Source organism: Bos taurus, chromosome X, assembly GCF_002263795.3.
Source record: "Bos taurus isolate L1 Dominette 01449 registration number 42190680 breed Hereford chromosome X, ARS-UCD2.0, whole genome shotgun sequence".
NCBI classification, from domain to species: domain Eukaryota; kingdom Metazoa; phylum Chordata; class Mammalia; order Artiodactyla; family Bovidae; genus Bos; species Bos taurus.
In genome coordinates this window covers 37,261,335-37,278,593 of record NC_037357.1, presented here as the reverse complement: position 1 = coordinate 37,278,593, position 17,259 = coordinate 37,261,335, and the positions used below count along the sequence as shown (strand labels likewise).

General features: G+C 42.5%; 2 protein-coding genes across 3 annotated transcripts in view; both read left to right on the top strand.

Annotated features, from left to right (window-relative positions):
* Positions 1–17,259, top strand: part of MECP2 (methyl-CpG binding protein 2) — a 60,780-nt gene that overhangs the window by 4,616 nt on the left and 38,905 nt on the right. Inside the window, exon 2 of one of the 2 annotated variants that reach the window (NM_001206552.1) lies at positions 560–683. The exons of the other annotated variant lie outside the window; for it this stretch is intronic. Coding sequence (NP_001193481.1) covers positions 658–683 — 26 coding nt within the window. The 5' untranslated portion in view covers positions 560–657. The remainder of the gene's footprint in view (positions 1–559; positions 684–17,259) is intronic. 2 annotated transcript variants of the gene reach the window in all.
* LOC101903928 (elongation factor 2-like) overlaps positions 1–17,259 on the top strand; it is a 41,923-nt gene that overhangs the window by 4,412 nt on the left and 20,252 nt on the right. Inside the window, 4 exon segments of the mRNA XM_059883694.1 lie at positions 1,024–1,096; positions 14,879–15,990; positions 15,993–16,985; positions 16,988–17,258. Of these exon segments, the coding sequence (XP_059739677.1) occupies positions 1,024–1,096; positions 14,879–15,990; positions 15,993–16,985; positions 16,988–17,258 (2,449 nt within the window).

The window sequence follows — 17,259 nt, the reverse complement described above, 5'->3', positions numbered from 1 at the left end:
AAGTGAGTGCTCAAAAACAGTCTTGTGTATGTCTGGGGATGGCTTAGGATCTCCCAGGGTACTTGGTTTCTTTTTGGTTCCACTTGTTTTTTTTTCCTCTCCTGGCTAAAGCCTTTTTACGTGATGTCACAGCAGCTTGTTGCAACTTCAGCTGCTTGCAAATGACAGGACACTTTGCCTCTGCATTTCATGTGTTCTTGGGATGACATTTTGATGTTGCGTGTTCTCTGGAACATATCTTCGGTCTCTGGGTATTTCTGTATGATGTGTTGCACGAAATACTGGAGATTGCTTCCTAACTGTACGTTTTAGTATCAAAATGTCCCTCAGAGGTGACAAGACCTGTGATAGTGTCAGTTCTAACACTCATGAATCTTTCCTTCAGCACTGTGTGTTATCTGGCAGTAAATTTCAGTGTATCCTTTGTTTCTAGCTAGGTAAGCTGGGAAATAGCATGTTACTTTGTCTGTATGTATATCTTCAAAATGTCCCAAATAGCCCTGGGAAAAAGTCGTGCAGCACAATGGGGGCTTTCAACTTACGATTTTCTTTGTTTTAGGCTCCATAAAAATACAGACTCACCAGTTCCTGCTTTGATGTGACATGTGACTCCCCAGAATACATCTTGCTTCTGTAGACCAGCTCCAACAAGATTCCATGGTAGCTGGAATGTTAGGGCTCAGGTAAGTAACCTTCCTTTTTTTTTTTTTAGTATATGTCCTGGTTTGGCCATCTGTTTTTAAAAAAAAAAAAAAGGAATCAAACAAGATCTACTACTCTTGAACCATTATCAAAGTACCCCAAAGACTAAAGACATACGGTGCCAAACTGTGCCATATAATAAAAAAAAGTCACTTCCCTGAGCCCTGAAAGGTCAGTTGGGTTAAGGCTCCTTGGTAGCCACGGTATGATCCGGGGGCGGGTGTCAGATTAGAGCTGGAACTGGTGACCTGCCCCTTCAGTTCACCTTCAAGCAGGTCAGCTAAGCGGAGCTCTTCACCGGCTGCTCTGGCTCTCACCTAGCGGCCTTCAGCGCAGTGCTCTGTTTGCTCTGGTCTCGGGTAAATGACTTCCTGGTCAACATTAGCGAGTGGCGGTGATGCATTTGCAGACACGGGAACCTGCGTGTGTTCCCCTAGAAGGACAACCTTCTGCAAGCTGTGGCCAGACAGCAGAAAGAAAAGAAAGTGAAGTCAAATCAGTCATGTTTGACTCTTTGTGACCCCATGGACTGTAGCCCACCAGGCTCCTCCATCCATGGAATTTTCTAAGCGAGAGGACTAGAGTGGGTGGCCATTGCCTTTTCCAGGGTATCTTCCTGGCCCAGGGATTGAACCCAGGACTCCCGCATTGTGGGCAGACAGTTTACTGTCTGAGCCACCAGGGAATCGAGTGTGTGAATGCCACACACCTCCCACAGGGGCAGCAGAGAGCACCGTGAGGCCCTTCGGGCTCTTGAGACTCTAGAGCAGGAGGAAGGCCTTTTGAGAAGCTGGGGAGCTAGGCCCTCTGAGTCTGCCATGCAGGGGTCCTGTCACCCGCGCATCAGGTGCTTGGGCACGACCGCCTGGCCTTTGAATTTGGTCAGATTGAACGGTTCCTTCATTTCTAAACCGGCAGGCTCAATATCTTAAGCTTTTTTGGAGGCCACATCCACATTTGATGTTTTGACATCCAGATTGCAAACATCCCGTGTGGTAAGACTGAACACTCTAATTTGATTTCTCCATTTCTTCTCCGAAGAAAAACACGTGACTTTACACACTTGTGGTCCTCAGGATTCCAGCTGACCCCCTCAAATTTTGCACTTAGTTGTATCTCTCTAGCGGCTTCTGATGCTTCAGTCTGAAGCTGTGTGGACATCTGTCTCAGCCCATTTCGGGGCTGAGTGAGGGGCAGAGAGTTTGGATAGAGGAGCAGAAAAGGTGTAGACGGAAGTGAAGAGCATCACGCTTGTCTCCAGGTCACAAATTTGGTTCTGCTTCTGATCCTATGACTTAAATTGTCATTCCCATTTACCACTGCGGGGTGTGCTCTGGGCCCTGCTGACAGGACGTTCTTTGTACGCCACGTATTTATGCTGGTGGGAGTCGTGTGGCTGCTGCTTTGTGCATTGTCTCAGAAACTGTGTGGATGAAATGTAATATAGGCAGTGAATGGGTTTCTTCTGATAGATATTAGGCCTGAAGGAGTGATTGATGTTTTTAATAGTCTTTTTCTCCGATTGCAAATGGATTTCATAAAACAGACGGTGGCAACTCTACAATTTCTTCTAAACAATGTAGAAAGGAAGAGATGTTTTTAAAAATATCTCATTACTTGTGAATGGGAGAGACATGGCTGTTTGAGCTTCAAGGGACTTTGAAGTGAGCATGAGTGTGAAAGGCGCTGAGTCGTGTCCGACTCTTTGTGACCCCATGGAGCATACAGTCCATGGAATTCTCCAGGCCAGAATACTGGAGTGGGTAGCCCATCCCTTCTGCAGATCTTCCCAACCCAGGAATCGAAGCAGGGTCTCCTGCATTGCAGGCAGATTCTTTACCAACTGAGCTATCAGGGAGCTTTGAAGGGAATTCTCAAAGGACAGAACCTGTCTTTAATAGATAAGTACTTGATCTCTTACTACTTTTCTTTTCAAGAAATTATAAAAAATAATACATGGTTTTTTTTTTTTTTTTAAGAAAAGTCAAACTATTTTAAAGTATTTCAGTAAAAAAGCAAATGTTCCAGTACTCTCCACACCCACTACCCAAAGTAACTGCCGTTAATAGCGTACTGTAGATCGTTCTGATTCTTCTTCTCAGGCTCTGCAAATATGTTCCGTTTGTATTTTTGACAAAATAAGAATTGCGTGGTATGTATTCGACATCTCCCATGTGATATATTTCTCTGCCTCATTTCTGTTAAATAGAAGCGTGGTTTGGTGCTAATTTACGTCATACAGTGTTCCCCTTTTGATTTTCTTGATGGTTCACTATTAAAGATGCTACTGGATTGAATGTCCTCAGGTGCCAGTCCTTTTGAAGAAAGGCTGCCTAGACTTGAAGTTGCCGGTGGGTACTTACCACATCACCTTCCAAAATGTCTATCCCGTTTCCCATGACAATCTTAGCAAGTACTACTTCTTGTATTTCCCATATCCTCCCAGAATTGGATGTCCTTTTTAAATGTGTGTTTCTTGGGTTATTACTAGGGCTGAACGTCAGTGGTCACTGGCCATTTGTATTTGGTTTTTGTGAATTGCCTGTTCATGTTTTGCATTTATTCTTCCATCGGGGTATTTCTTTTAAGTCAGTTTATAAGAACTCTTAATATATTAAGGATATTAATTCTCTGTTATCATGCAGAGATTTTTCTTTGTTACATGACATGACGATACTCATCTAGATTTTCTTTCTTCCTAAAAAACTTGATGATGTGCTATATTCATACATACATATTTGATACATGCAAAAGATTCATATAGTTACGTTGTCTTATGATTTTTGTACGGTATTTGGAATACTTGTGTTTGTATTTAACTTTGGGATTGGATAAGGTCTCGAGTCCAGCTAGCCAGTATGTCATAGCCATTTGTTGAACCATCTGGTCTTCACCTTTATCTTATGCCAACTTCAAGTGAACAGAGGATCTTTTACTTCTTTCTTTCTGAAGTTTTTTTCTTTGTGAGGCTCTTGAGGGCAAGCCCATCAGCAGATAATGGTTTATGCATTCATCCAACAAATATTTTTGCTCCTGCTTTGAGCCAGGGATGGTGCTGGGTCCTGCACGTGCTGCCTTCTTCACTGGCCGTGGGGTGCTGGGGAAGGCGACAGAGGTCATGATGCCAGCTGCGTGGCTCCAGTGCCCATTCCAGAAGACTCGAGAAAATAGCGGATCTTCACAAAAGTAGGTTTTAGATAAACTAGGAGGACTCCAGAGGGTGTGTATATGCATGTGTGTGTTTTAAATTCTGACACAGAAGTCGGAGCCATAGGGTAGACTGCAACATAAGCATAGTTTGTTTTCTAACTCAGATAATTGCAGGCTGATTTGTGTCTTGATTTATGATGAGGGCTTTTTGCTGTTAAAATAGTTTTATATTCAACTGCCTTGGTTGTGATGGAATAAAAGTTGCACACTGATAAAAATGGTAATTTTCTTCTATGATGATTTTGAAGCTTTCTGTAATAGCTGATAAAAATAAAGACAGGGTTTTGGTGAATGTGATCTTTGGGGAACAAGTGTAATTTTTTGCGGCTGGCATCATTTAAATCTAATAAGTACCCTCAAAACTGAAGTGGAATCCTAATTTCTTTTTGACTTAAAGAAATGACATAAGTGATACGTGATTAAGGAAAAGGCTTCTTGTGTAAGGCTGAGGTTTTTTAATGATTACTTTAAATACGTATATAACAGTACAGCATTAAAAAGGTGGTATAAAAGGTTGCATGGTATAAGATCTCCTTGCCACCCTGTCCCCAGACAACCATTTCTCCCTGAAGGCAACCATCATTATCAGTTTCTTATAAATCTGTGAGTGTGCATGTGTAATTTTGAAATTGTGAAATGTTCATAACAGAAAATTTTCTGTTTTAACTATTCAATGTGCAGTTTAGTGACACTGAGTACATTCTCTTTGCTGTGCAGCCATCACCACTGTGTATCTCCAGAGCCCTTTTATCTTGCAAAACTGAAATGATACCCGTTAAATGAGAACTCCCCACTCTTCCCCACTCTCAGCCCCTGGCAATTGCTCATCTACTTTGTCTCCTATGAAATGGACTATTCTAGATACCTCATATTATTGTATATTTTTCTATATGTGTTTATGTATATATCTTATGTGTGTGTTTTTTTACCAAATAGTAAAACACTGTGCACATTTGCACAGTTTGCTCTTTTTAGTTAATATATTTTGATGCTTGTGTGATGTGAATTTCCGTAGAGACATGTCACTCATTTTAAGGGTTGAGGTAGTAGTCCATTATGGATACACCATAATTTCTTAACTGATTTTCTCTTGATGGATATTTATGTTTCCAGTGTTTTTTATTTCATATGTTGTAGTGAATCATCTTTTATATAATACCATTTTTCACAGCCAAGTTTATCTGTAGGAGAAATTCGTAGAGCTGGAACTTGCTGGGTCAAAGAATATATGCATTTTAAACTTTGATAGATATTGCTAAATCAAGGATGGCCTTCCAGTTGCGTGGTTTTAGAGGGGAAAAAAACTACATTTGAGTAGATAAGCACAAATTTGTAGAGATTAGAGAGCTGTTTATTCGGATAGGAAGAAATTATTTTCAGCAGTTAGCATGAGAAAGCAAAACTTCAGAAGCTTCCATTTCACGACCTAGTGTGAACAGAGGAGCTGAGACAGGACCCTTTATTTGGCAAGGAGAACGTCAGCCTGTTCTCATTTGTGGATCTTGAAGAAAATGGAGTGTTTTTATTTTGGTACCGTTCTAACTTGCAGCGGTTCCTTGGGACTCAGGGTTGAAAAGCGCCCGAAGCTGCTGAATGTTCTCCCTTATTTGTGTTGTGACGTCATAAGGAATACCCTGAAAGTATTCAGGACCATATTGCTGTCGCCTTGTTTCTCGTTGACTGTGGTACTCTATTGCAGTCCTTTTTTCACTTACCTTGGACTAATTGAGCATCTGTTATTTGTCACTTCCTGCCCTAGATGCTGGGGACTGTTCATACACTCAGTGATTTTCTGGTCTAAAAGACAACAGGCCAATACGCCTTTATTTTACAAGGGGCTAAAGGTGACAGTGGCCACTTAGAGTGCACGGAAACATTAGATCCCACCTGGACTCCCAGGTAGCGTCAGGGAAGAGACTTCTTTGAAAAATGACCCCCCCACCCAGGACCTGAATGATAAGGCACCATTAAATTCCAGGAGGCACATGCAGAGGAGAGGGCTGTGCGTCTGGAAGCTCGGACGGGAGGGAACTTGGAGAGTTCAGGGTGGGAGGATGGGGCAGCAGGGGGTCTCAGAGAAGTTGCACTGGCAGGGATGCTGGTGGCAGAGCAGACCCAGCTGGCCTGGCTGTGCCAAATAGGCTCAGTCTTCCTTCCAGCGGCCTCACTCTGAGAGGGTCCTGAGCCCCAGGAGGTGGTGGCAGGTGCTCCAGCCACCTGGCCTGTCCCCCCAACCCCCGGGTTCTGGAGGCCATCTGCCCATCAGACCCCAGGGGCTCCCGTTCCACGTCTCCTCCTCAAACCTGATCCTGGAGACTGAGAGGTTGCCCATCCCCCGAAGGTGATGGAGCTACTCCCCAGACAGGCCAGTTTATAACCTTCGGAAGTACTTTGCGAATTCCCAGGATGGTGCCCTACCGCAGGTGACATTCTGCAGCTTGTGCTTTTTACACACTCCTTGGCTTTTGAGCCTGGGCCGTGTTGCTGTGTGCAGCCCTTCATTCATTTAACTTGTCTCCTTGTGCTGTGGAAACATCTTTACAACCGAAGTCCCACCAGAGCCCTGAGGGAGAATGGAATTGTCGAGAAACAAGGATTGACATCTGGTTTATGTTTACATCCTTCGGCTCTATTAACTGAGAAGATATTTTTATTTCGGTGTTTGTGAAAACTTTCCACAAAAAAAAGGCATCCATTTTCTAGACTTATTAATAGAGCAGTCCGAAGGTTTTATTTTTAGTTTTGAAAGAAATCAAAGCAGGCTTCTGAGATAGGCACATTTTCCCTCATTCCCATCTCCTTTTCATGTTTTGCTGCTAAGACAAACATGAGCACTTTTCAGCATGAGCTGGCTGTCTCCATGTAGATTATTTTTGAAAAATGTAAGCACTTGGGTTTTTCTGGGGTTTCTACTGGTACTTAAGTTTTGACATTTCTTTGAAAAGTATTTTAAATCTGTATATACATTTTTAGTAATTTGTTTTTAAAATACAAATGTCTGTGTTTTGGGGTTTTCTGTTTTTGTAAACAGCAGAAGGTATTAGTCTATATTAAGTACTAATTTGCTCTAATATTTTCAGCTGTTTTTGGAATTACACTTGGCAAAAAAAAAGAGACAAATGTCTGCAGTTGTGACAGTTTGTCTTTTTGTTCCTTTTAACTCCAGAATAAATAATTCTAGTGAATTTTTTTCTAGGCTTGTAAGAACACAGGAATGATTTGAGTCATTGTAATAAGTAGTTAGGCAAAATTGAAAGTCTTTTTTTTCAGTGGTATGACCCTGTAAGAAACTGTTAATACAGCCTGTGAGCAACTGTGTAAAATTTCTTAACCACTCTTCCAGATTGTTTAAGACAAAAGAAAATGAACAACCAAACAAAAATACTGTTCATTATGCTCTTTATTTTTAATTACATAAGTAAAGCATCATTCTAGGAAATTTAGAAAATGCATGTGGAAATTACTCTGGAGATTCCAGCATGCAGAGAAAACTGCTGTTACTGTTTGGTGTGTATCTTTCTAGAATGAGGGTTCTGGCTCAAGTTTGAGAAGTTAGGGGTTCTGTAACCTTGGATGTATACTTGGCCTTTATTTTTACTAACCTCTCAGTAAAAATTTAATGCCAGATGTAGGCAGCAGACCATGGTAGTGTTAGGAGTACCTGTGCTTTTGTCCCCAATAGAGAGCAAAGATGCTTTCATATAGTATTCCATGCAGTTACAGAGATTTCGAAATATTGCTCGTGTTCATCACAACTCAAACTTAGTTGTCAGACTCACTTCCAGATCTGGCTATTTATTTAGTGGTTTACTAAAGAGGCACATATTACTCTTAATACCAATTCTCAAAGTAAGTTGTTAATCAATTTCTATTTATTTTATTTTATGTATTTGAAAACATCCTTCTGAGGAGTGGTTCAGAGGGCCAAAGTCCATTATGCCATGCAACTCCAGATATAAGAACAGCCAACATTTGAGTGGTCGCTGTGCCAGGGAAAGAGATCAGGAAAGCCCTAAAACACAGGTGCATTAAAGAGAGACAGAATGACGTGAAAAGTGAGTTTAAATTACTATATCAAATATTTTTTATGAACACATTAATATTTTCCAGATCCTGTGCAAAGTGTACTACAACTGGCAAATAATAACCTAAAGGTTACCTTTGCTATTGGCATTTTAAATATCCTTCTAGAGTCTTCTTTACACACCTGTGTATATGTGTCTGTGTTTTACTTATCAAATATTTATTTGTTTTTTGGCTGCACTGGGTTTCAGTTGCAGCACATGGGATATTCAGTCCTCGTAGTAGCATGCAGGATCTTTTAGTTGTAGCATACAGGATCAAGTACTCTGACTAAGGATCGAACTCGGGCCCCTTGCATTGGGAGCATGGAGTCTTAGCCACTGGACCACCAGAGAAATTCCTACATGTTGATTGAGATAAATGGGATCATATAGTATGTACTGTTGTAACTTGCCTTCTTTCCACACTGATAATGCCATAGATATCTTTCCATGTCAATAAAAATACGTATCATCACTTTTCTCTACAATAAAAATAACTTGTGTTTTCTAATTATAAAAGTAATAACTGTTTTGTGGGGAAAAAATGTTTTTTAGAAAATATGGGAAGAGGAAACGGAAGGATTGTCCATAAAACTGACATCTACACATAGATAATGTTTTTGTGCCATCATTTTTAATGATCACCTGACATTTTATTGATGGCTCTATGTTGATTTAATTAGAGCTGTTTCCATTATTTCTGTGCTTTCATTTCTGTGTGGCTGTGTGCTGACCATTCTACTCTGTGCCTGTGTCTCTAGCTTGCATCTCTAACCTCTTTTTTTGTTTGTTTTCTTAATTACTTTATTTTAATTGGAAGATAATTACTTTACAATATTGTGATGATACAATATTGTGATGATTTTGGGCATCTCTAACCTCTTGAGCCCTGCATTGGATGGCCTCTTCAGTCTTTCCCCCGGAGTTGCTCCTAGCCGTCTCAAACTTAACAAGTCCCAAACAGAACTCTTGCTTTTTTCCCTCCTTCAATTCTGCTTTGGACACGACTGAGCGACTATACACCAACAATGGGTCTGCTTCTCTTCATAGTTTCTGTTTCATTAAATATCATCAGCATCCGCCCAGTTACCAGTCTAAAATTCTAGGAGATGTCCTAGGTTCTCACCTTCCTCTAATCCACCAGCAAGTACTATGGGCCTCCACATTCAAAATGTACCTCAGAACCAACCACTTGTCACCACCTCCACTAAGACCTCAGTCCCCACCACAAGTCACTTCTCAGACGGATGCTCTAAGACTTCAGGTCACATACTGAGCAGCTTTCTCACCCACACTTGGAAACAGCTACATCCTTCATAGGCCTTTTTTTTTTTTTTTTTTTTTTTTACAGTGATACTTAATTCTAAGTGATTAAATTTTTCCACGTACAAGTACTGGGTTCCTTGCTGCTCTGTGTTGAAGAATCTGCAGTTCATCAGGCTGTCATCCAGTCATTCATCCCATGACAGAATTAAGTGTCTACCGTACCTGGGGCAGTGTGGTAGGCAGGCTGTAGGGTGACCGACACAGAGTGGCATCTATTTTGCATGGAGCTCAAGTGTGACTGGAAAGAGAGACTTTAAATAATTTCGGAGAGACAGACTTTAAATAATTTTCAAGTGATTATGTAATTACAGTGGGTTCAGTGTTCTAAAGGAGGAGTTGGAAGAGGGTTCACTGTGATCATGTGTAATGGAGGAATAGCCCAGCCTTGGGAGGGATATGGAGGCCCGCCCTAAGGAGGCAGTGCTGAAGTGAGGGACCAAGGGGGCAAAGCCCAGAGTGGAGGAGGGCTTTCCAGGTGGAGAAGAGTACCTGTGAAAGCCCCGAGTCTGGCCAGAGCTTCATCAACTGAGATACTTAAGCAGGCTACGGCAGAGCAGGGGTTGGGAGCTGAGATGCAGGCTGAGTGGCTGACAAGGTGGGTGCAGGATTTTTGACATTAATGTCATAATAGTAGGGAGCTATCAAAGGGTTAGGCTGTTTGGATTTTGATTTTATAATCAAAGTATTACAGCCCCTTGATAACAGCATAACCTCAAGGTTATGGTGAAAACAACAGTCTAGCCCTCTCCTCTCCTGTTCCATGACCCAGAGATGCGATGCCAGCTTTACATGGTGTCTCCTTTGAGTTTCTTTGGTTACTGTCAGAACTAAATTGTATATTTATGTGTCTTTCTTGATTTGACAACGTTGGGGAGTTACAAAAGAAGACAGCTTACATTACCTCCCTTTCTGGCATTCATATTCACAACAGTGGTTCCTGTTCCATCACCTTTAGTCCATAAAACACTTCCCCTCTCTGGAAGGGGATATAATAACCCTGGATCAGTAAAAATGCTAAATGTTTACCTTTGATAACTAAATTCCAGAGTAAGGAGCTGGTGTAATGATCACCTGAAATGGTGGCAAAATATTTGCTGTTGTATTTTCTGTTCTCTTTCATGTCAATATAGACTCGTGGAATTTTACTTATTAAATGTTTTACTCTGCAGCCAAAGTCACTATTCTTTCTTGATCAAATTATTCCAAATGTGGCCAGTGAGATTCCCTTTATGCTGGCACCTGTGTCATCTTGGCATACCCTTATTAATTAGTCTTTGAGTGATTCTTTGCTTTCTGGGATAAGACATTCCATCCCAATGTGTGCTTTTCCTAACCCAGAACTGGTTCCAAGAGTTCTGGATCCTTTTAGTGGGAAATGGTATTTAGAATTTCAGTGTTAGATGTGCACACTCTTACTGGGATGCCATTGTATCTATGATCTTTCAGTGGACAAAGCTAGAAAACATACTGAAAAGCTTTCTTACCTCACAAATACATAACGATGTCTACAATGGAAATTAACATTAGAGGGTTTGTCATTAAATTAACATTAGTGGATTTGTCTTCAACTTTATTTTACCCTTATATATCTTTTTCTTACACAAAAAAAGTTCATTCCTAATTAACATTAAAGGTTACTTAATCTTGTAATATACATAAAATAATTATCAAATTATAATGTCATTAGTACTACGAAAATAATAATTATGAATGAAGTTTCAGATTTCTTCTTGTCCTTAGGATATATCTTACCAGGGACGTAAAATCAAGATTATTGTGTTCAAAAACCACCTGGAGGATTTGCTTCTAGTAGTAGTGAGGTAGCTCATTTTGGACTACCTCCCACCTCCTTGCAGATAACAGCTAACAACTCAAGACAAAAATAAAAAACCACTTGTTTTAAGGCACTAGAGAGAGACTGAAAACAGGCAGAAATTAGAGGGAAGTCGATACTTGGAAGAAGGAAACTGCATTAGATGAAAAACAGCTATTTACCCACAGGCAGTCCTCCTCAGTGCTGCTGCAGGGAAACAGAAACTTTGATAGAGTCCTAGACTCGAGGGTTAAGGAATAAGAGGAATGAAGGCAGAAATTCTGGAAATCAGATTAGCCACAGGCAGTGGGGAAGGTAGGCAAATTCTTCATAGAAACTCTACCCAACTCCAGCTAAGGCAGAAGGAATGAATAGAGATTTCACCTGCTGCTCACCACAGGGAAGACTGAAGATCTCTTCAAGAAAATTAGAGCTACCAAGGGAACATTTCATGCAAAGATGGGCACAATAAAAGAAACGGTATGGACTGAACAGAAGCAGAAGATATTAAGAGGTAGCAAGAATACACAGAAGAACTACACAAAAAAGATCTTCATGACCCAGATAACCACAATGCTGTGATCACTCACCTAGAGTCAGACATCCTGGTTTCTGAAGTCAAGTGGGCCTTAGGAAGCATCAATAAGAACAAAGCTGGTGGATGTGATGGAATTCCAGCTGAGGTATTTCAAATCCTAAAAGATGATGCTGTGAAAGTGCTGCACTCAATATGCCAGCAAATTTGGAACACTCAGTAGTAGCCTCGGGGCTGGGAAAGGTCAGTTTTCATTCCAATCCCAAAGAAAGGCAGTGCCAAAGAATGTTCAAACTACTGCACAATTGAACTCATCTCACACGCTAGCAAAGTGATGCTCAAAATTCTCCATAGGCTTCAACAGTATGTGAACAGAACTTCCAGATGTTCAAGCTGGATTTAGAAAAGGCAGAAGAACCAAAGATCAAATTGCAAATATCTGTTGGATCATAGAAAAAGCAAGAGAACTCAAGAAGAACACGTACTTCTGCTTCATTGATCGCACTAAAGCTTTTCACTGTATAGATCACAACAGACTGGAAAATTCTTAAAGAGATGGGAATACCAGACCGCTTGACCTGCCTCCTGAGAAATCTGTATGCAGGTCAAGAAGCAACAGTTAGAACTGGACATGGAACAATGGACTGGTTCCAAATTGGGAAAAGAGGCTGTATATTGTCACCCTGCTTATTTAATTTATATGCAGAGTACATCATGAGAAATGCCAGGCTGGATGAAGCACAAACTGGAATCAAGATTGCCAGGAGAAATATCAATAACTTCAGATATGCAGATGACACCACTCTTATGACAGAAAGTGAAGAGGAACTAAAGAGCCTCTTGATGAAAGTGAAAGAAGAGAGTGAAAAAGCTGGCTTAAAACTGAACATTAAAAAAAAAACAAAGATCATGGCATCCAGTCCCGTCATTTCATGGCAAATAGATGGGGAAACAATGGAAACAGTGACAGACTATTTTCTTGGGCTCCAAAATCACTGCAAATGGTGATTGCAGCCATGAAGTTAAAAGATGCTTGCACCTTGGAAGAAAAGCTATGACCAACCTAGAGAACATATTAAAAAGTAGAGACATTACTTTGCCAACAAAGGTCCATCTAGTCAAAGCTGTGGTTTTCCCAGTATGACTCTGGGAATGATCGTGATTCTCACATCCCAGTCATGTATAGATGTAAGAGTTGAACCATAAAGAAAGCTGAGCACCGAAGAATTGATACTTTTGAACTGTGGTGTTGGAGAAGACTCCTGAGAGTCCCTTGGACTGCAAGGAGGTCAAACCAGTCAATCCTAAGGGAAGTCAGTCCTGAATATTCATTGGAAGGACTGATGCTGTAGCTGAAGTTCCAATAATTTGGCCACCTGATGCAAAGAACTGACTCACTGGAAAAGACCCTGATGCTGGGAAAGATTGAAGGCAGGAGGAGAAGGGGATGACAGGATGAGATGGTTGGATGGCATCACCAACTCAATGGACGTGAGTTTTCGCAAGCTTTGGGAGTTTGTGATGGACAGGGAAGCCTGGTGTGCTGCAGTCCATGGGGTTGCAAAGAGTTGGACACTACTTAGCAACTGAACTGAACATGCCATACGTGAAATTTAATTCAAGATTAATTATGGATCTAAATATAAAGCTTTTAGGAAAAAGCAGGAGAATGTCTTCACAATCTAGAGATAAAGGTTTCTTAGCATACAGAAAGCAGTAATTATTAAAGGGGAAAATGGATACATTGGACTTCATTAAAACTTAAAACTTTTTCTTTTCCAAAGGTAAGATTAAGAAAATGAAAAGACAGAAGTCATTGAGAAGTAGTTGACACAAGTTGTAAATAGGAAAGTCGTATATCTGACAAATGACTTATATCCAGAATACATAAAGAACTCTTTCAATTCAATAATAAAAAAGACAGTCTATTTTTGAAACAGGAAAAGATTTTAGTAAGTACTTCATAAAGGAAGGCATTTGAGTGATGACCAGTTTTCATGTGAAAAAGTACTAACAGTCATCAGAGAAATGCAAATTAAAGCCACAATAAAATACCACTACACACCCACTGGAAGGGCCAAAACTGAAAACTGACAACACCAAATGTTGCTGAGGATATGGGGTGGGGCTGACTAGAAACTGGTGCCAGGGAAACTTTCTGTGACCATGGTAACATCTTTTATCTTGATAGGGTTTGGCTTATACAGGTGCATACACTTGACAGAACTCATCAGATGGTACACTTAAAATTTGTCATTTTACTGGATGTAAATTTTACCTAAAAACGAGTTTTCATCTCTAGTCAATGGTATACATGCTAACTTGTTTGGAGATGAAGCGTACTGGTGAACTTTGAAATGCATCAAAAATAAGATGGATTGATGTGTGGATGAATCATGTCAATAATGGTAGAATCTGGGTGATATATATATGGGTGTTCTTTGTACAGTTTGTTCAATTTTTCTGTATGTTTGAAATTTTTCTTCATAATGTGTTGGGGAAAAGTCACTTGGAATAATTCTTTTTTGTGTGGTTATGTTACTGATTTGATGTAGTTAGCTTTATTTGTTTTCAGTGTTGTGGTTTGCTTTTTCTCTTTATTTGTAGAATACAGTCAAGCCTAATTTAATTGGGGAATTTCTCCTTTAGCAAATTTCTTCAGTTATGATTGTAGAATAACAGAGTTATGATTGTCATAATGATTCTTTATGTGTGTGCTAAGTCGCTTCAGTCGTGTCTGACTCTTTGCGACCCTATGGACTATGGCCCATCAGGCTCCTCTGTCCATGGGGTTCTCCAGGCAGAAATTCTAGAGTGGGTTACCATTTCCTCCTACATGATTCTTTATGTTAATAGTCTATATGCACACTTTATGTACATGTAAACAAAACGTATGGGTTTTATAATTCTGTTTTGTTATACTTATTCCGATCACATGTATTGAAATGAAATTTGTATCTATTGAATCTAGTATAAGAGACTTGAATTTAAATAAAAGCCAAGCCTCAGATGATAATTAGACTTGTGGTGACCACTTTGTATCGTATAAGTGCTGTATACCTGAAAGATATAATTTTTTAAAAGGCCAAAAATTAATAGGAAGAAGCTAAGCCCATATAATGCTTAGAAGTTATTAGTTTCTTTCTTATCCTTCTACTGCTTCCTCTTGCAAAAAGATAAACCAGCTCTTCCGCCGTCGTCGCCGCCGCCATCCTTGGCGTGACCTAGCTCGCTCAGATCTTCCTTGGAGAATCCACCACCATCTGCCACCGTGGTGAACTTCACAGTAGACCAGATCCGGGCCATCATGGACAAGAAGGCCAACATCTGGAACATGTCTGTCATTGGCCGCGTGGACCATGGCAAGTCCACTCTGACGGACTCCCTGGTGTGCAAGGCAGGTGTCATCGCCTCTGCCCGGACTAGGGAGACCCGCTTCACTGACACCCGGAAAGACGAGCAGGAGCATTGCATCACCATCAAGTCAACGGCCATCTCCCTTTTCTATGAGCTTTCAGAGGACGATTTGAATTTCATCAAGCAGAGCAAGGATGGCTCTGGCTTCCTCATCAACCTCATCAGCTCCCCTGGGCACGTCAACTTTTCCTCAGAGGTGACAGCCGTGCTCCGTGTCACTGACGGTGCCTTGGTGGTGGTGGACTGCGTGTCGGGTATGTGTGTGCAGACAGAGACAGTGCTGTGCCAGGCCATTGCCGAGCGCATCAAGCCAGTGCTGACGATGAACAAGATGGACCGGGCCCTGCCTGAGCTGCAGCTGGAGCCTGAGGAGCTCTACCAAACCTTCCAGCGCATCGTGGAGAACGTCAACATCATTATCTCTACCTATGGTGAGGGCGAGAGTGGCCCCTTGGGCAACATCATGATCGACCCCGTCCTTGGTACTGTTGGCTTCAGGTCTGGTCTGCACGGTTGGGCCTTTACCCTGAAGCAGTTTGCAGAGATGTATGTGGCCAAGTTTGCCACCAAGGGCGAGGGACAGCTAGGGCCTGCTGAGCGGGCCAAGAAGGTGGAGGACATGATGAAAAAGCTGTGGGGAGACCGGTACTTTGATCCAGCCACCGGCAAGTTCAGCAAGTCAGCCAACAGCCCTGATGGCAAGAAGCTGCCACGGACATTCTACCAGCTTATCCTGGACCCAGTCTTCAAGGTGTTTGATGCAATCATGAACTTCAAGAAAGAGGAGATGGCAAAACTAATTGAAAAACTGGACATCAAGTTGGACAGTAAAGATAAGGACAAGGAGGGTAAACCACTTCTGAAAGCTGTGATGTGCCGCTGGCTGCCTCCTGGGGATGCCCTGCTGTAGATGATCACCATCCACTGTCTTCCCCTGTGACGGCCCAGAAGTACTGCAGTGAGCTCCTGTACGAGGGGCCCCCAGACGATGAGGCAGCCATGGGCATTAAAAGCTGTGATCCCAAAGGCCCTCTCATGATGTACATTTCCAAAATGGTGCCGACCTCTGCCAAAGGTCGGTTCTGTGCCTTTGGCCTGGTCTTCTCAGAGCTGGTGTCTACTGGCCTGAAGGTGCGCATCATGGGACCCAACTATACTCCTGGGAAGAAGGAGGACCTGTACCTGAAGCTGATCCAGAGGACAATCCTGATGATGGGCCATTACATGGAGCCTATCAAGGATGTGCCTTGTGGCAACATTGTGGGCCTGGTGGGCGTGGACCAGTTCCTGGTGAAGACTGGCACCATCACCACCTTTGAGCATGCCCACAACGTGCGGGTGATGAAGTTCAGTGTGAGCCCTGTTGTCAGGATCGCTGTGGAGGCCAAGAACCCGGCCAACCTGCCCAAGCTGGTGGAAGGTCTGAAGCGGCTGGCCAAGTCGGACCCCATGGTGCAGTACATCATCGAGGAGTCTGGGGAGCTGCACTTGGAGATCTGCCTCAAGGACCTGGAGGAGGATCATGCTTGCATCCCCATCAAGAAATCTGACCCAGTTGTCTCATACCGGGAGACTATCAGCAAGGAGTCGAACGTGCTCTGCCTGTCAAAGTCACCCAACAAGCACAATAGGCTTTACATGAAGGCATGGCCCTTCCCTGATAGCCTGGCTGAGGACATCGACAAGGGTGAGGTGTCCGCCCGCCAGGAGTTCAAGCAGCGGGCCCGCTACCTGGCTGAGAAGTATGAGTGGGACGTGGCAAAGGCCCGTAAGATCTGGTGCTTCGGCCCTGATGGCACGAGCCCCAACATCCTCACGGACATCACCAAAGGTGTGCAATACCTCAGTGAAATCAAGGACAGTGTGGTGGCTGGCTTCCAGTGGGCCACCAAGGAGGGGGCGCTGTGAGAGGAGAACATGGGGGCGCGCGCTTTGATGTCCATGATGTGACGCTGCACACTGATGCCATCCACCGTGGGGGTGGCCAGATCATCCCCACAGCTCGGTGCTGCCTGTATGCCAGTGTGCTGAAGCCCCGGCTCATGGAGCCCATCTATCTTGCGGAGATCCAGTGTCCGGAACAAGTGGTTGGTGGCATCTACAGCATCCTGAACAGGAAGCGGGGCCACATCTTTGAGGAGACCCAGGTGGCCAGCACCCCCATGTTTGTCGTGAAGGCCTACCTTCCTGTC